The 26,057-nt window shown below is 33.6% G+C and overlaps 1 protein-coding gene across 1 annotated transcript; it reads left to right on the plus strand.

The window, feature by feature from the left end:
• The first annotated feature begins 8,311 nt into the window (after window positions 1-8,311).
• LOC138305010 (carbohydrate sulfotransferase 4-like) lies at window positions 8,312-22,215 on the plus strand. The gene is made up of 4 exons (XM_069245425.1): window positions 8,312-8,616; window positions 8,721-9,070; window positions 11,757-11,928; window positions 21,313-22,215. The coding sequence occupies exons 1-4, from the start codon at window positions 8,312-8,314 to the stop codon at window positions 22,151-22,153; spliced, it is 1,668 nt and encodes a 555-aa protein (XP_069101526.1). The 3' UTR covers window positions 22,154-22,215.
• Window positions 22,216-26,057: the final 3,842 nt, after the last annotated feature.

The raw sequence follows: 26,057 nt of genomic DNA on the forward strand, positions 1-26,057 counted from the left end.
TGGACATACAGTTGATATGAAGCCCATCCGAAAGAAAGATAAATAGAAATATAAATAATTCCTAATTTTAACGGTCGATATAATTAAATATACAGGAACACAATCTTCGTAATCTAATAGTATGGGATCTTTAACTTCGTCTAAAAATAGTCCGGTGGCTTATGTCGGGTTTTGGGGGTTCCGTGGGCACTTCTTGACGAAGTTTGACACCATATACCAAAATGTTCAGTAGGTCATCCTCTTTCGAAAAAAAATGACGGTGTCAATTTTTTCGACCATGCGGTGAGGTCAAAGTAAGGGGTTAAAGGTCATATGGTCAAATATGCAATAATACCTCATTTGGCAGCCAGAACTTCAAGTTTAAAGGTAGATCACCTTTTAATTCCTATTATTTTAGCATCAATTATGCTAATTATGTATAGCAGAATGTTTTATAATACTTTCAGATAAAATTTTTGTCATAATATCACCAAAAAAATCAAATGGTCATTTTAGGGAAATCTTAGGGCAAGTTAAGTAACAGTCATGATTTTTGCTATACACATAGATAGTTAATAAATAGTATTAAATCTGTCTTTTCCCAAAAAGGGTTTCATAAATGTTTTTATGTTAGTTCAGACACATTGAACAAACTTCAGAATAATCAAGAATGTCTTTTGAAAAAGTAATATAATCAAAACATTGCTATACCCCAACCCCATCCCGCGCGCAACAAAGAGTTCCGTGGCAATGGGAGGGGGGGGGGTATATTGAATATTGACTTGCCTGTCTGTCTGTCTGACTGTTTTTCTGTCTTTACAAGAAAATGTTTTCAAGCTCCCTCTTAACTGCATTGAAACTTGAAGCAATGTTAACGTTGAGGACCATGTGTAGATGTGTACCCATGTTTCCTATTGTCATTATGTTGGTTGCCATGGTAACTAGGTCAATATACAAACATGTCTTTTGTAGAAAGGAAAAAACCCAAACAACATAACTCCGGACAACTCTTGAAATACTGGGCTAATATAAATTTATCTTCATAGTAATGTTGAAGAGCATGTGCAGATGAGCAAGCAGATTGTATTTGTTGACAGAATGGTTGCCATGGTAACCTGGTCACTATACACAAGTTTTGTAAAATGACCAATATCTCATTAGTCGTTGGATCAAATATGTTTAAACTTTGTCAATAACTGTAACTTATATATGTCTATAACATGACATATCACATCCTTCAATAGCGATTACCATGGGTTTATAAACAATGTAGGAATAATAAATAATGGTATTATATATTATATACAGTAAATAATATTTAGCAGTAAATGGCGCGTCAATTAATCGATCATGCGGAAGGATCAAGGTTAGTGGTCGAAATTCCCATGGTCAAATATGCAATAATGGAGCTTTGGTAACAAGAAACTTAAGTTTAAAAGTGAAATACCTTGTATTCTGTTTGCATCGGCACAAATAAGATTGTAAGAGAATGTTTCAATATATGTTTAGAAAAAAATTTATATGGAAAATTTTGGGTCATTTTATGGGAAACTGGAATTATGATTTGTGTCCTATTTTCCCCATCTGTCAAATATTCGAAACTCTTTTTAGAAAATCGACATGCCTCATACTTTCAGGGTTTGATAAGGTATACAACCAGTTACTAGGGAGGTTTAAATTTGACCAAATTCTAAACAAATCACCTGTATTCGGGCTATCACTTATATTTAAAATATTTTTGTAAATTTGACACCTAATTTTTAATATTTTGGCATAATATATATGAAATATAGGGGGAAAAAAGCTAAAATCCTTTTCAAAAAGTTATAAAAACCCCAGCAGATTTTGATGACTGACTACGGATTTTTATTTTACGATTTTTTAGGGCAGATATATGGCATAACTTTGATATGATGTTCAATACCAACTATGGTTGCGTTTCCAAGATAATTACTTTTGAAAAAGTCTGTTTTTGATAATTTTCTAAATAAATCGTCTCCAATTAGGCTATCATCCCTATGTTATATATTTTTGTACATTTGGCACCCAATTTGTTATATTTAGGCGGAATGTATATGGAATATAGAAAAAAAACATGCTAAGGTCCCTTTTAAAAAGTTATGAAAACAGCATATTTGATTTGACAAAAAAATAGATGAATGACTATGGATTTTTATTTTACTATTTTTATCGGAGATATATGCCATAACATTGATATAATGTTCAATACCAAATATGGTTGCGTTTCTAAGAAATTTACTTTTGAAAAAGTCTGTTTTTTGTGGTCGAAATGAAGATTGATTTTCAGTTGCTAGGGTATAAAATCAGTTGCTTGGGGGTTTAATTTTGATACTTTTCTAAATAAATCGCCTGTAAAGGGGCTATCATCCATGTGTAATATATTTTTGTAAATGTGGCACCTAATTTTTAATATATTGGCGTAATATATAAGAAATATAAGAAAAAGAATATGCTAAAATCCTTTTCAAAAAGTTATGAAAACAGCATATTTTGATTGGTAATTTGTCAAAAAATAGATGCCTGACTACGGATTTTTATTTTACGATTTTTTAGCACAGATATATGCCATTACTTTGATATGATGTTCAATACCAACTATGGTTGCATTTCCAAGAAATTTACTTTTGAAAAAGTCTGTTTTTTTGTGGTCGAAATAAAGATTGATTTTTGGGTTGCTAGGGTATAAAATCAGTTGCTCGGGGGGTTTAATTTTGATGATTTTCTAAATAAATCATCTGTATTGGGGTTATCATTCATATGTTATATATTTTTGTACATTTGGCACTTAATTTTCAATACTATGACGTAATATGTGTAAGCATCGATGTCACTATGTTTTAATTTTCATTTGGATATGAAAGAAACTAGCTAGTATGACCTTTGACCATAATTCCATCTAACATTTTTCAAAAAATTTCCCATCATGAACTAACAAACAAGTCTTTAGTGAATAAATCAAACATTTGGCATATAATAATTGTTTTGTTATATGAAATGATACAAGTTTTGCTATTTAAAATAATTTTGAAGCAAGGACAGCGCAATGACTAATTTGACAAAAAGTCAAGAAAATCTTCATCCACGTATCCTCAGTACAATGTAGGTACTTTTAGTACTTCTATTATGCATTTTTCAGAATATGATCTTCGAATATACAGCTACATTTAACATGTGTAAGTTACCTTTCCTAATGATTTGGCTATTGCCCGATGATCGGCAATGCTATATATTGATTGGTCAAAAATGTAGAAGAGAAAGGGAATTCCCTGTGTCTATTTATAGCGAGGTTACCGGATTTGCAATGTCAACCTCTGAACAGGTGTTCATCGGTCTCAGGTTGTCATTGCATTTTGTCAAGACCTGTCCGAGCAGTCTAGACGAATCAGAAAACGGCAAAACTCACAGTCATATAACAATCCTTGTTTCTTGATGAATACAAGTAATATTTCATCGAGTGAGGTCGAAACTTTGATACTTTTCACGAATGCGAAGTACGAGTGAAACCAAAGTTACCACCTCACGAGATGAAATATTACTGGAGTGAAGTATATATACCGTAAAACCTTATATTTCACAGCGAAAAATGTACTAAATGTTATTATTCAATGAGTTTTCCATCGGATGACAAAGTGTGTGTCCTATGTAAATAAATGTGGACTTCATAGTGATAGTTTATACACCAAGAAAGAGGTTGATATGTTTATTTAGGTTAAGTTAAGAGGAAAGCTAATTAACTGTTTGACTTACATCTCATAGTAATGTATCCAATATTGATCCTACAGTTGATCCGGCAAAGAAAGCATAAACTTTCTCTAAAGTAAACCAGCTCCGATCATCGATAAAATAGTTAGATTGGTTAAAGATGCTCCACCGCTGACAAATGGTATTTTTACACTATCAAAAACAGGAGCAGACGATTTTGTATTTTTCTTCAGTTAAAAAAGTTACTTACTTTACACCATTACCACCATTGAAAAGTTTGAGCTTCTAATTTTACTTCAAGTTAAAAATATGAAAAATAATTAATTGCATCCCGAAAAAATTCCGTGGCACTATATCTTATATATAATGAAGTAACGATTGCGCATGCACCAAAGGCAAAACAAATTATTTTATGTTGTATTTTTTGTGTTGATTAGGCATATATACATCATGTATACATGATTAAACACCAATTATTGTTCAAATGATGAATATCATTTATGCTCTGTCGGCGATGGAGCATCTTTAATATCAATCGATACAACCACCATATGACTATACCTTTTAAATTCATAATATTGTATTTCCACCAGCACATACGCTACAGGGATTGGACACAATTAAGCTGATTGCGGGGAAGGTAGCTATTAGAATCGGTCGCTTAGGAGTGTATAAAGTCAGAAATTTCACATTTCTCAGCTCAACGATAAGCTCACAAGCTTCACGTTATCGATATGAACTCTCGAAAAGTACTGCAGTATTGTTTTATTTGTATTTTCAACATTATAACTTTGTTATGTATGTGGAAAACTACCCAAGAATTCGGAAGAAAGCAACACTTACGGTTTTCTCCTCCTGTGTTCAGCGACAAAAACAACAGCCACGTGTTTCACGATGAAACAATTAATCGTGTGTTCAAAAACAAATTTGAGGGTAAGTCACTTTTATAAATCTGAACGCTTTTTTTCTGTAAAATTCTTTGAGAGTTTGCTAAGATTGTATAATACAAACCATGCAAATACACAGGTATGATCATATACATTATATGCATGAGAAACCATCAGTTGTTTTTATTTTGTCTCTAAAGACTGGTGTTTATAAATGTATTAGATTAAGTAATAGGATAATAAATAACATGTTATAAGTTAAAATTAGCATAATACCTGTACGCGATTCATGTATACTTCTAGAATTTAATATCTTATTATCATATATTCACTGCGTATGAAAAAAACATATACTTATATTCTTATATTTCACGCGATATTTCGAAAGCCCTCAGTAGAGTTCGACAAAAAGGCTTACTAACGAAATCCAAAGTCGTATAGAATTGCAGGTGAGTTATATTCCTGATAAGAAAGCTATCAACTATCCATACATTTCATACGAATAATTGAAAATACGATTAATTCATCTGTTAATGTACAATAGAAGGCGGCGGGGTTTCGACTCATGGCTTTATATTTGGTCCTTTATTGTTTCTAAATAAAAGACATTGGGGATATACATGTATTCGAATCGGCCTCGTAAAAAATATCGATATTTATTCTTCGGTTATAAAAAACATAAATGCTCTTAAAAAGCTGGAGTATGTACTTAGTAGAAACACTCTATTTAAAAATCTATATAAAGAATACCTTACAGGCATTACGCGCTCGATGGCTTCTGCTATTCATAGCCGCTATGAAAATTACAAAAATTACACTGACCCGCTCCTTTCGCACGCATATAACGTGTACAGTGTTATTATTAGTTCACTGGTCATTGTCCTCCTTCCACACCAACGACGATCTTGAGAAGCTTACCAAGTACCGGATGTATTGGATGTCCTTTAGAAATGACTTGGTCTTTGTCAAGCCTGGTGTGATTGTATCTAGTATTGTATTACATTATGTATTTAACCTCACACAAATAGTAATGCTAGGTTTACACTATGTTCCCGGCGACCACGGTAGCCCCGTTTGACCGAAACGTGATGCGCCGTGGAATTTTGGCTATTTTGTCTCTGTATTCAAGTTGAGCTAGGTCTTGTAAAGTTTTGCCACGGTCTTTTACAGATCAAGTCGTGGACCGTGGATATCGGGGAAAGTGCTGTTCTGGGAGGTTAAAGGTACACTACGGCTTTAGCACGGTCTCTCAAGGATATCACTACGATCTCTCTAGGCCTGTTACGATCTGATGAGGTCTGCTACGTATACACGATGTCACCAAGTTCAATAGAGGGAACAGCCACATCATTACACGTTTTGATCAAGCTCCGATACGTTTTTCACGGTCCGCCAAGGCTTACTAGGGATGAAAGTCTTATGCCGGGATTTTTTGGAGCAAATTAAACAATATTTATTACCGAAGTGTCATTTCAAACACCTTTTAATTACAAAATGTGTTATAAGAAAATGAAATCTTAACTATATTTGGTATAAATATATAATTATTTTAACCAAGTGTTTCTACACAATTTTTTTCTGTTATGGTTCTCACTTAATCTGCCTTTTGCAATGATAGCTTTGGTATGATTTGATAGTTTCAATGTGTTTGATAATGACTATTTATATTTATTAATACAAATAATTCCATGAAGTAGCAAATATGTACCAGGCTAGGCAATGATACTCCATCATATATTGCTTGCAACGTAAGACCTTAATAAGACGTAACATGCCGTATCGCGTCGGGCTTTCAACCGCTACAAGTCGTGATGTGCCTTGACAGAACGCATCGAAACGTCTTTCATCCATCTTTGCTTGCCGTCAAAACCTTGACAAACATGGACAAAACGGTACAAAACGTGCAGCCAATCTATACCAACTGTGATAATACGTGGAAAAACGCAACAGAACGTCACAAAAATTAAAATCACCATGAGATTCCGGGGAACGTGCTTGCTGCCCGTTCCACCACGGACTGTCTGGAAGTTTTGTTACGGTCTCGTACGCACTGTTACGTTTTGTTACGTCAATCCTGTTTTATTACGTCCTGTGGCGTTCACCGTCTGTACCGTGACTGCCGTGACAATTTTTTTGACAGTTTAAAAATCTGGCACGGCATCCACGGTAATCACGACCGCTCACGTTTGTCTATCACGTCCTTCTGCGTTGCCTCGCGGTCACCACGTTTTATCCACGGTGGCCTGAAACGGGGCTGCCGTGGCCGCCGGGAACATAGTGTAAACCTAGCATAAGTACAAACGTTCTAATTACATTATACAAATATACTTTTGTGCATCGATAGTAAACAGTTATTTTAAAGCAGTCTTACTGAAACTGGCATTTGCTACCATTTGCTATCATCACAATTAAGGTGAATTTCTCCTCTATTGTGTATATTTTCTTTGTGAATACCTTTTTCTTGTCACCAGTTTATAGTGCGCCGTACAGATGTTACGCACGTTTCTTTTTGCACTTTTGATGTTGGCGTTTTGTGATCATATAAACATGTATCTTCTTATATGTTTGGACCACAACATTTGCACCTATCACAATATCTGGTTTATACATCTTTCCCAATGACATTTTTTAAATATATTTTTTATTTCCTTTTCAGAAGAAATAAACCAAAATATTATTTTTCTATTATGGCCCTTTCCATAGGGAACCGCTCTCCTATAGTGTTGTCTGGCGAGGTATAGGAGAACTGTTCCCGAGGGAAAGGGCCATAATAGATTTAGTACGTCACATGACATTCATTATGACGTCATATATTTTGTCGCGTGATCATTCCCGGGGGACTATACTTCGGTATTGTTCCTGTAGTCAGGTATAGTCTCCCGTAGTCAAGAAGGACAGAGAACTGTTGCAAAATAGACCATGGCTGTTATCCAATCGCATTCCTAGTAATTAGCATGCGATGTACTAAATAGAGCTAAATACTTTCATTCTTATTCGCCTTCAATGTCACTTCAATCACAACAACCTACAAAGTACTCATATCATCATCATCATCATCATCATCATCACTATCATCACCACCCTCATCTTTGTCGTCATCATTCCTAGTCCGCTAAACCTGCCTTTATTATTAGTCGTTTTACTTGTTAATTTTAGCCTAATATTAATTTAATGTTACCAGATTGGACATACAGTTGATATGAAGCCCATCCGAAAGAAAGATAAATAGAATGGCGCCCGTTAGGGTGCCATGAATATTTACCTTTCTGACGAATGGAATGCATATCAACTGTATGTCAAATCTGGTAACAGTAAATTACTTATATTTCCATTACGATCATTCAAATTCAAATCTATACACGTATATCTTTTGAATTTCTCACTTGCGCTAGTGTCGACGTCACCAAGTTCAATAAAGGGAACAGCTACATCATCAGCTTATGAATATAGTTCAACACAAAACGGTTTGAAAGAAGCAAACGAATGAAAACTATTTTGTCAACACGATAATACTAGTGGATTTCAAAGACCGCACAATTTTAAAACCACCTTTTGAATTATTTGCCAGTTGTGTATATGCGTAAGTATACATTGTATACATTGTTAGTGACGAGGCAGAAAGGTTAAATATCCAGATTGGATCCAGCTTGACCAGATTGGAGTTCATAGCCTGATATTGCCCATCTGGTTTAACATAGATCAAACGGAAAACTGGAAATAGAATGGAATTATATATATATATATATATATATATACATCATTCTATAATCACTATCATCATCATCATCATCATCATCATCATCATCATCATCATCATTCAGTATATCCATTATCACCAAGATCAATCCATTATCATCACCGTCATCATCACCGTCATCACCATCATCATCATCACCATCATCATCACCCTCATATCATCACCATCATCATCATTCATTAATACCATTATCGCCATCATCATCACCGTCATCATCATCATTATCATCCTCATCATCATCATCATCATCATCATCCTCGTCATCATTCAGTAAAACCATTATCACCATCATCATCACCGTCATCATCATCATCATCATCATCATCATCATCATCATCATCATCATCATCATCATCATCCTCGTCATCATTCAGTAAAACCATTATCACCATCATCATCACCGTCATCATCATCATCATCATCATCATCATCATCATCATCATCATCATCATCATCATCATCATCATCATCATCATCCTCATCATCATTCATCATCATCATCATCATCATCCTCGTCATCATTCAGTAAAACCATTATCACCATCATCATCACCGTCATCATCATCATCATCATCATCATCATCATCATCCTCGTCATCATTCAGTAAAACCATTATCACCACCGTCATCACCACCATCATCATCATCATCATCATCATCATCATCATCATCATCATCATCATCATCATCCTCGTCATCATTCAGTTAAACCATTATCACCACCGTCATCACCACCATCATCACGATCATCATCATCATCATCATCATCATCATATCATCATCATCATCATCATCCTCGTCATCATTCAGTAAAACCATTATCACCATCATCATCACCGTCATCATCATCATCATCATCATCATCATCATCGTCATCATCATTCAGTTATCATTACGCACGTCATCACCACATCATCACCACCATCATCACTCATCATCACCACACCATCACATCATCATCATCATCATCATCATCATCATCATCATCATCATTAATCAGTCATCATTATCATCATCACCATCATTATCATCATCATCATCATCAACATCATATCACCATCATGATTCATCATTATCATCATCATCATAATTCATCATTCATCATCTTATCAACATAATCATACTCTCATCTTATCAACCATTCGTCCATCATTCAGAAAATACATACTCTTCTCCCTTACTATCTTTATCATCATCATCATCCTCGTCATCATTCACTAAAACCATTATCGCCACCGTCATCACCACCATCATCACCATCATCATCATCCTCACCACACGACCATCAACATCATCATCAACATCATGATGCATCATCATCATCATCATCATCATTTAATCAGTCATCATTATCATCATCACCATCATATATCATCATCATCATCATCAACATCATATCACCATCATGATTCATCATTATCATCATCATCATAATTTCATCTTATTCTCATCATCATCACATAATACTCTCATCTTATACCAACCATTCAAGAACATCCATACATAAACCAGAAACATACATACTCTTCTCCCTTACTATCTTTTATTCATGAAGGCGGCTCATTGTGCAGAGTGGAGTAGAGTAGAGCAAGGAGGTGTCCTAGGCCTATCGCTACCGACGATACTCTCGGTCGTGCTCTTATATTATGTAACTTTTAATCGTATTTTTAATCTAGATATATCTGCATATATTCCTATGAACATCTTATTTCCATCCAAAGTGGAAATCCCTAATAATAAGAAAAAACATAACAAAAACAATAGAGATTTCCATCTCAAGCGGATATTTCTAATAATAAGATAAAGTAAAACAATAACAATAAAGATTTCCATTCAAAGTGGAAAATCCTAATAATAATAAGAAAAACAGAACAAAAACAATAGAGAATTCCATCCTAAGTGAAAATCCCCTAAGGAGGAAAAAAAAACAAAAACAATAGGGATTTCCATCCTAAGTGGAAATCAATAATGTTAATAAGATAAAAACAAAACAAAAACAATAGGGATTTCCATCCTAAGTGGAAATCCATAATGTTAATAAGATAAAAACAAAACAAAAACAATAGGGATTTCCATCCTAAGTGGAAATCCATAATGTTAATAAGATAAAAACAAAACAAAAACAATAGGGATTCCCATCCTAAGCGAAAATCCCTAATATTAGAATAAAATAGAACAATAACAATAGAGATTTCCATTTGTAAATGGAAATCCCTTATAATAATAAAAAAACCCAGAACAATAACAATAGGGATTTCCATTCCCTACTAATAATAAGAAAAATAGAACAATTACAAAAGGGATTTTCCATCCTAAGTGGAAATCCCTGATGATAAAAAGAAAAAAATAGAACAAAAGCAATAGGGATTTCCATCCTAAGCGGAAATCCCTAATAATAGAAAAACTAGAACAGAAACAATAGAGATTTCCATCCTTAGTGGAAAATCCTAATAAGAAGAAAAAAAAACCAAAACAATAGGGATTTCCATCCAAAGTGGAAATTCATAAAAAGAAAAACAACATTTCAAGAACAATAGTGATTTCCATCCAAAGTGGAAATTCATAATAAGAAGAAAAAACAGAACAGAAACAATAGAGATGTCCATCCTTAGTGGAAATCCGGTGCGATCCCTAATAAGAAGAAAAAAACCATAGGAAATTCCATCCAAAGTGGAAGTCCATAATTAGAAGAAAAACATAACAAGAACAATAGGAATTTCCATCCAAAGTGGAAGTCCATAATTAGAAGAAAAACATAACAAGAACAATAGGAATTTTCATCCAAAGTGGAAATTCATAATCAGAAGAAAAAACAGAATAGAAACAATAGGGATTTCCATCCAAAGTGGAAATCCATAATAAGAAGAAAAAACAGAACAGAAACAATAGGGATTTCCATCCAAAGTGGAAATCCATAATAAGAAGAAAAAACAGAACAGAAACAATAGGGATTTCCATCCAAAGTGGAAATCCATAATAAGAAGAAAAAACAGAACAGAAACAATAGGGATTTCCATCCAAAGTGGAAATCCATAATAAGAAGAAAAAACAGAACAGAAACAATAGGGATTTCCATCCAAAGTGGAAATCCATAATAAGAAGAAAAAACAGAACAGAAACAATAGGGATTTTCATCCAAAGTGGAAATCCATAATAAGAAGAAAAACATAACAAGAGCAATAGGGATTTTCATCTTAAGTGAAATCCCTAACTATTGTTATTATTCAGGTAAGGTAAAAAAATACATAGATACGGCACAAATGTACATTTAGATAGTTCAACGTAAAGTTACAAATATACATTTACATGTAAATATAATGGAAAAATAACCACGAAACTGTACAAACTATTTTGTTTCGTTATGCAATAGTCATTTCCATGATTAAAATAATGTTTATGTCTATTTTTAGATGTCCAACCGACACGTGTTCTCGTTGTTACGTACTACCGTAGTGGGTCGACACTGACAGGAGATCTGCTACAACAGGTCAACGACAGTTCGTATTTGTTTGAGCCATTGCAATTGATCACTGGGGATATCATCAATGGAAAAATGGTCACATTCCTCAACAAAACAAGAAGGTATTTCATTCAATTCTGAGAGGAACATTTTAAAGATGCTCCACCGCCGACAGAGCATAAATGATGTTAATCATTTGAACAATAATTGGTGTTTAATCATGTATATATATGCCTAATTAACACAAAAAGTAATACAAAATAATTTATTTCGCCTTCGGTGCATGCGCAATCAGTACTTCATTCCATATAGGATATAGTGTCACAGAATTTTTTCGGGATGCAATTAATTATTTTTCATATATTTAACTTGAAGTAAAATTAGAAGCTCAGACTTTTCAATGGTGGTAAATGTGTAAATTAATTAACTTTTATAACTGAAGAAAAATACTAAATCGTCTGCTCCTGTTTTTTATTGTGAAAAAATACCATTTGTCAGCGGTGACGCATCTTTAAAATTGATCGGTAGCTATATTTTATTGATCTGTTCATACTGGTATTCCGTAATGGTGAATGTCTTCAAGGTATAGTCTAAACACCTAATTTTGGCCACACATGATACTGAAGACATTACTTTCAATTTTGTCACTCAATATAAGGTTGACATCGAGGGTATTTGATTTTGATTTAAGCCTCTTCGCATTATGACCTACCTGAGTTACTCTCTTCGTTTAAAGTTATATGTGTCGTAACTGGGCGACAATTTCCACAGGCTATTTTTCATCGTTAATCTATTGAAAACCACAAGGTTTGGTGAATTAATCTGTTAAAATCATTCAAATTGCTTCAGATGCCTTATAAACGTTACTTACACCACAAAATTTATGTACTGTAAATTTGTTGTTTTTTGTGCCTTAAGTATGTTTAGATGGAAACATATCTGCAGAAATCACTTTACAATTACTAATAACACTGTCAAAATGTGTAATGAAATTGTAGACCACAATTTGGCTCCATGGGCTGACCGCAGGTACTCATTTCACTTCACTATTGATGTAAATATAATGATTTAAGGCAGTACTGCCAAAATAATGTTCAGCTCTTATTTCTTACAGCTCGTATGCAATGGGGAATGAATGGATATGTCCTGAGAGAGAGAGAGAGAGAGAGAGAGAGAGAGCGAGAGAGAGGATATAATATTATAACAAAACTTCTTTATTAGCTGCAGTAAAGTGAGAAAGAGAACGAAAGAGTATAAATGAGAAAACAATCTAATGCCAAAATGAAATCTAAAGAAGGAAAAAAAAATAATACGACAGAAAAAAGCCCATAAAATACGATGAAATGGCTCCGTGCCAGAGGCACGAAATATAAGATAAATTGATAAATATTAGGCTAGACATTAACAGCACAATTTAATAAATACTAATTTCACTACATTTAAGATTAAACAGCTTTTTGTTTTATCTTATTTATTTAATTTTATTTATTTTCTATATATATTAAAAACGTTATTTTTTTTAAACGAGTATTCTTTATACATGATATGACTCTGCTATGTATAATTACATGACGAGCAAATTCTGAGTACAAAAAACCTATGCATTGAAAGAACTGTCATTTTCAAAAAGTTTTTTTTTCTTTTTTTTTATAATCTTTTTTATTGTTCAAGACATTTTATAGTACATAACATAATACAGGCATATATACATTCACTCCGACATACCATATACATTATACATGTATAGTAATTGCAATCATATGAAGTACATACATACATTTATACATCTATTACATAGATTTATACATACACACATATATCGTAAATCATATGTATAGTAGTTACATATTTCCTTATAAACATACATATTTACATGCATACATAGATACATATACAAGCATACTTACAAAGCATACATGCACAGGTACATATATAGTGTTGAAGTTACATACATATATAACATACATACATACATACATACATACATACATACATACATGCATACATACACACCCTAACATATGCACACACACTTACACACCCTTGTATACCTTCACACAGTCTTAACTCATACACAAAGGAAAGAAAATCATCATTTTTATTATCAACTATACATCAAACACTTAAATTTGGAGAGGGGGTGAGAAAAAGAGGGAAGAAAGAGAAAAAGAGAGAGATCCCACAACTGATATAAGATGAAAAAAAACAACATTTTTTTTCTAAAAAGGCAAAGTCAGGAATTAAGATTAAAGTTTTGGTTTCGCACATGCATGTTAAATATTAATCCTTATCATTATAGCTACATTTCAATAAAATGTTTCCATTTTCTCCAGTTATTGTCAAATTTCTTTTTTATGTTTTCATTTTTATAATATGTGGTAAATTTCACAGTATTGAAATGATCTTTAATAGTATTGATGAGGGCGTGAAGACTTAAGAATTTATGTAGACATCTACTTTTATATATATAGTGTTTGATTAAGATTATAATTTCGTTATCAACAATGTTAGCTACAGGGGACAATATTCCGAAAAGAAATGATTCTTTATTTAAAACAACAGGAAAAAATAAAATGTCACACAGATTTTCAAACTGCTGTATTAGCTTTTGTACTTCACAACATTCCCATATACAGTGAATAATAGTTTCTCTTTCCTTATTACAGAGTGAACATAATAGGCTAGGATACAACTTTGTTTTGTAAAGAAAAGTATTCGTTACTAAAATAATAATTCTAACCTGAAACCATTGTAGTTTGAAACTGTTTGTGACAGAAAAGGGTATTTTAAGTATTTTTTGCCATTTTTTCGTTATCAAATTCAAAATCAAAATGTTCATTCCATTTCTTGATACCATTTGGAGTGGGAAGTGGTGAAATTAAGCATTTGTAGAAATCTTTAGACCCCTTTTTGTTCATAAAAAATATTTCAAATAGATGTGGCAAGAAAGTTTGGGCTAGCCTTTTCATTTGAAAATTATACTTTAGAAGAAAGCGTTTCACTGCAGTAACTACACCATGATACTGAAGGAAATTTTTATTAATCCTGAAATTTTGAAGAAATTCATCAAATGAATAAAAAGTCATATCATCAGTGTTTTTAACAAGGTCGTTGACTGTAAAAATTGCTGCCTTAAACCAATTTGGATAAAAAACCATAATTATTTCCAACTTGAATATCATTATTATACCATAGCGGTGTTTTCAAGATAGAATCCTGTGTAACATTTCTCAGAAACATAGAGTTATTCATTCTGACCCAGGCTTTAAAAACATCTTTCCAAAACTTATTTTTGCATGAGGAGGCACAGACACAAATGAATTCTTTGCCACAATTTTGTAATTTATTTAAGTCTATAGTAGTATTCAGAAGCAAGTTCCATTTACTAGAAGACTGAAATATTCTTCTTACCCAGCCTAATTTTAGTGAATCAATAAAAGAACGTACATCAAAAAAGTTGGTAAATTTTGCTGATGAATAATATATTAAAAGCATATCTTGATTCGTGAGTATGAAAAATACGGGACATATAACTTTAACAACTTCGCTCCGCATCAATGAAACTAGTAAACTCCGATCACTTCATTTCCCAAAGAAGATGCTTCGTCACGCGCTGACCTCTGACCGGCGTGAGAATACATTTTGACGCCGCTTCAGTTTTAAATTCAATTCAATTATTTGCATTTTTACATCCAGAAACAAGGATCAAATTACAAAAATAACATTACATGTATAACACAATAATAATATTCAGCAAGCCCGCTTTCCTCAGTTCAAACGACTTTTTCATGAAGATGCCCAAATCCTGCAGAAATTGTGGTTCATTAGATGTCAATAACTTTATCAAAGTTTCATAGTCTGTGAACATAGAATTATTGTATTTAGATAAGAATGTTTTTCTTTCTACTGAATAATTGCCAACAATTTTCGATATTAGAAATTTTGCAAAGAAAGATAATATTCCTCTGTATAGTTTTATTTAATTTTGCTATATAGAAATAGCTTATTACTACAATCTAAAATCTGCATTTTGCTTGAGAAAATAATGTCAAATCTGCCATGTATGAATCTTTTTAATGACCGTTTTAATCTGGCTTGTTCCTTCCTACTGAAGTTTCCCCTTTTAATGCCAAATGTGATGTTATTTTCGTTGATAATACTTAATACGTATGAAAACCACGAATATGATCCACTTTCATGAATATTTTTACTGACGTTCAAAGCTTCTTTTACAAGATTATTAATGTCATCTTGTGATAAACTAGCCAAATAACACAATGCTTGAGTATTAATGAAACAGTCTAGTGATTTCTGTCCTTATTCAGCCCTGGAAGCAACATTTACTGCATATTTTCCAACCCCAAGGGCCATAAGATTGCAAAATTTTAAATTTATTTGTTCAAATGGCGTTTTACCTATTATTGACATTCGTCAAATGTTGGATTATTCACACACGCTCTTTTACTTGCATTTGCAATTTTACTGTAAAAGTCAGCATACTATATTTCAAAATTATATGTTAAGATTGTTCTGACTAAAGAATTATACAAGTTTTTCAAGAGACATATTGGCATATCAGCTAGATTTATTTTATTTAAATAGGTCTATTGCTTGATTTGAAAACAGAACAACATTCTGCGATGTGGCCTATCATTGTACATTTAGAAACACAGACAGAAATGCTTGATTAAGTGATATTAGAAATTGCCAGTAAAGTAATATTATACAGATATCTTAAACGTATTTCGATGAAACGCTGACCTAGACTCAAGCTCCGGAAAAATGATGAACAGTCTTCCAGTGATTTGCGACTAAATCCCACATTTTAACACGTTTTATTGAGCCTCGGAAGCATGGTTATTGGACTGCATTACATACCATAGACACAGGGGTTGGATTTGAGAACAGGTTTAGTTAATAAATCTTTAAATGTCAGCTACAAATAATTACCAGACGGAAATACAACATTCAGTTACATTCAACAACAATTGTTATTGAGTTTTAAAAGGTTTGATTATGTTTAGATACCAACATTCAGCATTTTCACCACAATCGTCATTTTCTTCAAAACCGGACCCCTGCTAAACTGAGCAACCGGATTACACATTGACTGCACTGCTAGTACTGCGTAGCAATTTTTGTGTTTGAAGTTACATAATGATGTTTTTCTGATAAAATTTAAGCCGTTTATTCTTTCACATAAAAACAATATTCCAAAATTGCCGCTTTTAATCTTAATAACGCACAAATAATAAAGTTACTTTACGGCTGTTCCGTAGCTGTATATACATGTACGATAACTGGTACAATGTTGCAAATTTTTATAACAACCTTTTACCGAATAAATTAAAATTGTCTTTTTTTTCAACAGCGGGATTTTTAAATTGGTTAACAGAAAAACGGGAAAAAAACTGATGGAGAAAGTCAATCTCGTGCAAATGTTGCATAAACTGCTTCGCAGTTCACTTCATTTGCACGAGATTAACTTTCTTCATCAGTCAATGCATGCAACAAAATTGACAATCAATCCTTAAATAGATAGCCGAATCAAAGAGTAACAGGAGTTAAACAATCGAAATTTCATATCTGATCCGTCGGATGAGGGCGTCGTGTAGACGGCAGTGACAAAACAATTGATATATATATTTATCTTTACAATAAATGATAGAGAGCGCAGCAAACGGGTCCGTTCGCGAAGCGAACTCTTGTGATAGAGGTGTCTCGGTAACGTTATTCTATGTAATTCATTCAAATATGTAGAGTTGGAAAACTTTCTCGTAAACCGGAAACATGAAGTCGACACATGAGCCAGCATCGCGCAAGACAGTATCCAAAGTCACACTTTCGCGTGATTACAAAATCACACTCTCGCGTGATTACAAACAAGTAACGCCTTTAAAAATTCAAAATGAAAACGTTAGTGAAAGATAAACCTTCCAATTAATTCTTACCTGAATCTAACAATTACATTTTGTCCTGGATCTTAACTTAAAAGCCGTTTTACGTGAGCAGTTGCTTCGGAATTTTCCGCATGGCAACGGAGAATGACGTTGAGATATAATTTGTAGCCGCAGTCACGTATTTTTGCAGAAAGTGAAAGTAGAAGTATCTTATGTTCAATATTGTTTTTCTTGTTGTAAACTCAATGCCAGTTATTCAGCAAAGTTATGATTCTAATGATTAATTATATAAATGGTTTCTATCAGTACAGTTAGCAGCGCACACAATACGCAATTAGAACAAAACACATGTCAATATCGATAAGACTGATGGGTCATGGGAGATTACTCTTTCGCCGTTGGAAATCCTTTATTTACCTGGCATATTTCTATTTTGTAACAGTTTTAAAAAACCACGAAACAAACGAATGGATAAACTGCTGCGCTCTCAGAAAGGCTTTGCCTTATAAATCATATTAGAGAGCGCAGCGAACTCTTGTGATAGAGGTGTCTCGGTAACGTTATTCTATGTAAATCATCCAATATATGTAGAGTTGGAAAACTTTCTCAAAAACCGGAAACAGGAAGTCAACACAAGATCCAGCATCACGCAAGACAGTATCCAAAGTCACACACTCGCGTGATTACAAAATCACACTCTCGCGTGATTATAAAAAAAATTATATTTGAAAAATTCAAAATGAATACATGAGTGAAAGATTAACCTTCCAATTTATTCTGACCTGAATCTAACAATTAAATATTGTCCTGAATCTTAATTTAAAAGCCGTTTTATGTGAGCAGTTGCTTCGAAATTTTCCGCCTGGCAACAGAGAATGACGTTGAGATATATTGTGTAGCCGCAGTCATGTATTTTTGCAGAAAGTGAAAGTAGAACTACCCTATGTTCAATATTGTTTTTCTTGTTATAAACGCAATGCAAGTATTTCAGCAAAGCTATGATACTAATGATTAATAATTATGTAAATGACTTCTAGCAGTAACGTTACATTTATTTAGCGCACCCAATAAGCTATAAAAACAAAACGCATGCCAATATCGATAAGACTGATGGGTCAGGGGAGATTACTCTTTCGCCGTTGGAAATCCTTTATTTACCTGGCATATTTCTTTTGAGTTACACATTAAAAAACAAGCGAAAGAATGGATTAACTGCTGCGCTCTCAGATAGGCTTTGCCTTATAAATCATATTAGACAGCGCAGCGAACTCTTGTGATAGAGATGTCTCGGTAACATTATTCTATGTAAATAATCCAATATTTGTAGAGTTGGAAAACTTTCACGAAAACCGGAAACTGGAAGTCAACACAAGATCCAGCATCACACAAGACAGTATCCAAAGTCACACACTCGCGTGATTACAAAATCACACTCTCGCGTGATTATTAACAAATTATTTTTGAAAAATTCAAAATGAATACATGAGTGAAAGATTAACCTTCCAATTTATTCTGACCTGAATCTAACAATTAAATATTGTCCTGAATCTTAACTTAAAAGCCGTTTTATGTGAGCAATTGCTTCGGAATTTTCCGCCTGGCAACGGAGAATGATGTTGAGTTATATTTTGTAGCCGCAGTCACGTATTTTTGCAGAAAGTGAAAGTATAACTACCCCTATGTTCAATATTGTTTTTCTTGTTATAAACGCAAAGCAAGTATTTCAGCAAAGCTATGATTCTAATAATTAATAATTATATAAACGGTTTCTATCAGTACCGTTAGTCAGCACACACAATAAGCAATTAGAACAAAAAACATGTCAATTTCGATATGGTAGCAGTGTACAGTAGATTTGAAAAATTTAGCAAAATAATGTGCAGGCTTCAATTATGTACACACAGCTTTTTAACCTTAAATAACACCTATATAGAAGTATATATATTTTTAATCTACACAACATTTGCAATTGTTATACAGAGTTCATTTTTGGACAGGTCTGCTTCTTATTGTTTTGCGATCCTGTAAAAACCATGGTAACCCATTGTTTTTTTTTTAAAATTGCAAAATATTGGGTTTTTCAACCCAAAATCACACCCCCTCTACTATAATTTTTCTTCTTGAATACAGTTTAAAACCAAGCATCACTGTCGTGATAGCGGAACTATGCTTATTTCAACATAGGTATAAAATTAAACTTTTGAACAATCTTACCTCGTACCGTGGCTATCAATTTCTGCTGCTACAGAGTTGAGGTTTTCTTTAAACCATTAATCTCGAACCTATTTTGTTGAATTTCTTTATGCAAATGTGAAGCCTGCATAAAAGTCTCTAGATTGACTTCACCAATTTTAGGGTATATGCATTTTTTTTTAATGCATATATTAAAACAGGGGCTTTCCGCTTAATAAAAATCTCACCCGTGGCCATTCGGTCTAACTGTACACTGCTACCTAAGACTGATTGATCAGGGGAGATAACTCTTTCGCCGTTAGAAATCCTTTATTTTCCTGGTATATTTCTATTTATTAACAGTTTAAAAAAAACCCAAACAAACTAATGGATTAATTTCTTCGCTCTCAGAGAGGCTTTGCCTTAAATTACATTAGCTTTAAATCATAATATACTCTCTGTTACAACCAGAGCATATCTTTGCTACGCCGCTTTGGGAGTAGCAGTTAGTTTCAAAAGTAATTCAATCCATCATGCAGGATAGTCATGTAGCAAGAACACTTGAATCAGACGCCTGATCCGTGTTTTACAAGCATTGTATGTTGGAGTAATATTAAAACGAATTACGGAAACAGATTTGAATCTGTCCGGATTCGGACGCCATCTTTCTGATAAATCATGGTAACACAGCCCTTGCACTCGTTCAGATTTCAGTGTAGAAAAAAGATTCATGGTAAAAGTATTCTGAATAAGGATTTTCTAGAAATTAATCAGACATTTTCAATGAGATCTGGTTTCATTTACATATACATAGTTACAATGTTCTCTAATAAATTAATATAATATGTTCGAGACATTAGTTTTATATTTCTTATTTATAACACCATCGTGTAAAAAATAAATATCGGACAATGCTTAAATGCTAATTGACGGAACAGGGAACATACTTAAAAGCGGAATGCGGAATGACAATACATACTAAAAGCGGAATGAAAACGGAACATTAAAAAACACAGAAACATATGAAATATTGTCTTTGCCTTTTTCTGAGCTTAGCAATCTCTGCATAAAAACCATTTTATTTTGTTGGTAACAAAGTTTGGTTAAAACTGTTCGCCTGTACTAGATCTGGCTACCTTGCACAAACACAAGCTCACAAATTATAAAATGGCTTCCAACAGAACACTTAAAACTGCTAAGCAATATCGTCATATCATTGTTTAATTTCCATATTCTTTCCACTCAAAGGCTTAAGCTTTCGCGCAGCCCGATTAGCTTTTTGGGAAGCTAATACTTGTCTTACATTAGTGTAATATTTAATTCATGCTGGCTGCCTAAACATGTGGTCGCAAATTGTGCGATACAACAATACCTTAGTGAGTCAAGGGAATAAGTCGCTTATGCTTATATCTTTGATCAAATCTTTGATTACAGATCATACCCAAGGAGCGATTCCATTTATGTAATGGCGAAGATGATCTATAACTGGTTTACGTGTGACGTTCGGAGCATTAACATCCGGGACCTGACCAGTATGATGTTTTATCACTCTGCCACATATAAAAAATATATAAAATGTGTGAAACGGCGCCCTGGCATATATAAATCCATAACAAGAAGCATAGAGAGTATAAACAGATGTGTGGAATTACTGTTGAAACCATGTCTCTCTAGGAAAGTCATGATCATCAAGACTATTCGCTTAGATATGGCCTCCGTGGAACTGTTGCTAAAATGGCTTCCTGGTTTAAAAGTCATCCATTTATATCGGGATCCAAGAGCAAGTTTGATTTCTGCAATTCAATTACACGAAGCAAAATCGTGGGATTGGTCATTCATAGAACATCTGGCTTCCTCACGATGTAATAGGATGTTATCAGATATTCTGATTGCGGAGCGGTTAAATAAACAATACCCAGATACCATTAGGATACTCCAGTACGAGAGCTTCACCAATGATTCAATACAGAAAAGTAAAAGTTTGTTTAGCTTTTTAAATATAGAGTTTACCGCAAGAATTCGTAAATATGTAGAATCTGTGACATTACAAACCAGAAGTGTGGATAACTGTTCCTGGTGTGTCAAAAAGACGAATGCTAAATTAGCATCCTCTAAATGGAGGTTGTCAATAGAGGAGAAACATGCACGACAAATTGATTCGCAATGTAAGAAATTGTACGAAACAGCTGGATTTGTAAAGATAACGGATTCTAACAGCCTAAGAAATTTGTCGTTGCCATTACAGAAATATAAATTGAAATACATGTCTTTATAGACAAATCGTATTGTACAATGTGTTTCCTGTATCGCTTGTTATTAACTGGGAGAGTTTTCCTGTATCAGCACCATCAAGATATTTTGTGATTGAGAAGTTGTTTGATATTAGTAAACTCATTGTGGTTACATCTTGTTCAGGGACACGACAACAACAGAAAACCGTCTTGTTCCAAGTCTATTATCCGTCAAGGGGAATAACCCGTGTACAACAAGGGTTCTATTATCTCACTTAGACTGTAAACTATGTGATTTACTTATTCGTGCCCGAAGGGCGCAGAGTGCGAAGCACTTCTAAGGTAATGCATACATGAAAATTAAGAAAAACACAATCTTCAAATTCAATCCAACACACTGACAGCTTCATTTTGCTGCCGCCATATGCATTTTTTATCCACTGTAAGAAATCCCATCATCGTGAATGCGATGCTTGAAATCAGCTCATTATATAATCAAGCGATTCAAACGCTTTTAAGATCCGACGAACATAATCTTCATTCAGCAGAAGCTCGGTGCTGTTGCTCTTTATTTGCATGCGTTCGAGTGATAGACTACCGTCCAATATCTGTTACGGAAATAAAAAATTCTTCCTTCTCATATTATCACTGGACTGCGTAAGAGAACATCTCATTATAAACTTTACTCAGAACTTGGCTTGGGATACACTTACCACAAGGCGCAAAAAAACATAGACTTGTCCTTCTTTATAAAATTTTATCAGGAACTGCTCCCTCCTATCTAAACGAATTAATTGAACAATAGTTTAATAATGAAAACCCATATTTGTTAAGAAATGAAAGACTGTTTGCAATTCCTTTTAGTAGATCTACCGTTTATGCTAATGGTTTTATTCCAAAAACTCTAAAAGAATATTATGAACTTGCACTTAGATTTGATTTAACCAATATCACCTCTATTAACCAATTTAAAAAAACTTCTAAACCAGAATATTAGTGATATCACACCCACAGCTAATTCTAAGTACAAAACTTTTTTTTAAATTCAGACAATTTTAAGGAAAGATAATATTCTGATATGTCAATTACGGAACTGCCGTAGTAACTTAAACTTTGATCTTTATAATGATCACTTAGCAGAATCACCATTGTGCGAGTGTGGTAATGCATATGAAACCACTAAACATTACTTCTTCTCCTGTAGTAAATACAAGGAACAACACATAACTCTCCAAAATAAGTTAATAAATTTTACTCATAACCACTTTGACCTTCAAATACTTTTGTCTGGCTGTAATGATTGTAATAAAACTTGAATATCTTTCAGTGTACACTAGATTTTGTAAGGGCTACTAATAGATTTCATAACATACTTCTAAATTGTATGATTCATCAATAACTTTGAAGAATTGATTAACTAATCGTGGATAAAAATACCATACCTTAATTAATAAAATTAGTGTTCTGAAAAACACTTCTATAATAGCATCTGTTCCGATGGGCATTTATCATTTATCCTTTATTAGTTGTAAATTTTACGTATTATTATATAGATTATCATACTATTTAGAACACATGATTGATACATTTATCTAAGCTACATATCTGTTTAGGTAATTGTTGAAATTAATGTGTCATGACAAGTATAAATTTATATCAAACTTTATCTCAATATTCTGCAACGTTTTATCTTTTAAATCATATACATGAATGCAGCAGCCATGGTAGAATTTCTGAATCCCATTGGTGGATGACCATCGGCTTAATAGCCACATGGACTTTCTGGTCTGTATCTGGTGGGTGAAGATTATTTCCTCATGGCTGCTGCATTCTCATTTCTTTATTATCATACTGTTTAAAAACAAAATTACTATCTATAATCTCACTAATAATATCTCATATACTGTCATTACTTCTGAAACATATGCTTTCAAATGCTTTCAAATGCTCTTTCATGTCATTTGTATATATGCATTTTGTTACCAGGGAGAGAACTTATATAGGCACTGCCTGTTGTTTGATCTCATTTCAATTTATTTGAAATAAAAAAAATTCTTGAAATTGAAATTTCTTCTTGTATATGGGTTTCCTTCCCAAATGGGGGTTTTGGGCAGGGATAAAGTGTGAATATATGAATAAAAAATAAACAGAAAATTCGGCTCCGTTATTTCCATACATTGAACTTTTTAACATTGCAAAATTAATTATCACTGAAACATGTGGCGGCGCCCTTTAAGGCCTTGGCTTCAGTCATATTATATATGTTGTTTTCCACCAACTGCCCAACATACTGACGCATAACTACTGCCGGATAAACTTGTGCTTTATCCATCAACACGATCACGTGAATTTGTTCCATATCTGACTGATTTTTTTCTAATTTGACCCAGAAATTGAAACTTCCGGCGAATGCAACGTCATTCGGTCTCGCTAAAAAGTGACGTCACATTTACCGAAATGACTTCGTTTTTGCGGTACATGTATCGAAAATATCGTATGGTGATATCGTCTTTTTCTTCGCTTAGAGCAAAGGTATGTAATGTAAAAATCATTTCTTTGATGAGTAATTATTGGGTTTTTTTAGTATATTTAAAATTGTTTCAGTGATATTACACACTGAATAGAATTACTGGTACTGTTTGCACATTGTACTGATATATTTCCCACGGAAGTAAAAAGGAGTACACTCTCATTCGGTTAAATGAATGAATCTTTTCATTCGCATTAAAGAAGTCTCTCGCTTCGAGCGAACCAACTAAATAACTAACAATTTGCTTGCATTTGAATGTCATAATGGTTGCAGGATAAACATAATTCACGGTTAATATCTTACAATACAAGTTTTATTTTGGTGGTCGACACAGAAAGCCGAGATGAGTCGGCAAAGCTTCGTCTTCTCGGCTTTCCTAAGTCTCGAACCAAAATAAACCCTGTATTGTAACATTTAATTTATCTATGGTGGCTGATTATAATCGGCAAAAACCACTTCCATAGAGACTGAGTGGTTCTGTACATGCAGTAATCATGAGATAGGTTTACTGTTTCCTATTTATTTGTTATTTCTAGTTTTTCTTTTTCAAGTCATTTTTAAGGACTCCAGTAAATAAATATAGTTTTTTTAAGTTATGTAACACCGGTATGATACAAGATCTTCACGAATGAAAGTAGAAGTTTTTTTCTGTTTAATTTCGAAATTACCCTATGAATAGGTAACTATGAGGAGTCGGTGGCATCACAAACTACTGCTGTGTACCCTGTAAATACGTAACTATGAGTTGTTCGTGATATCACAAACTACTGCTGTCTGTGTACCCTATAAATAAGTAACTCTGAGGAGTCCGTGGTATCACAAACTACTGCTGTCTGTGTACCCTATAAATACGTAACTCTGAAGAGTCCGTGGTATCACAAACTACTGCTGTCTGTGTACCCTATCAATACGTAACTCTGAGGAGTCTGTGGTATAACAAACTACTGCTGTCTTTGTACTTATAAATACGTAACTCTGAGGAGTCCGTGGTATCACAAACTATTCCTGTCTGTGTACCCTATCAATACGTAACTCTGATGAGTCTGTGGTATCACAAACTACTGCTGTCTGTGTACCCTATCAATACGTAACTCTGAGGAGTCTGTGGTATAACAAACTACTGCTGTCTGTGTACTTATAAATACGTAACTCTGAGGAGACTGTGGTATCACAAACTATTCCTGTCTGTGTACCCTATCAATACGTAACTCTGATGAGTCTGTGGTATCACAAACTACTGCTGTCTGTGTACCATATCAATACGTAACTCTGAGCTAAGGAGTCTGTGGTATCACAAACTACTGCTGTCTGTGTACCCTATCAATACGTAACTCTGAGGAGTATGTGGTATCACAAACTACTGCTGTCTGTGTACCCTATAATTACGTAACTCTGAGGAGTCCGTGGTATCACAAACT

Source organism: Argopecten irradians, chromosome 12, assembly GCF_041381155.1.
Source record: "Argopecten irradians isolate NY chromosome 12, Ai_NY, whole genome shotgun sequence".
NCBI lineage: Eukaryota > Metazoa > Mollusca > Bivalvia > Pectinida > Pectinidae > Argopecten > Argopecten irradians.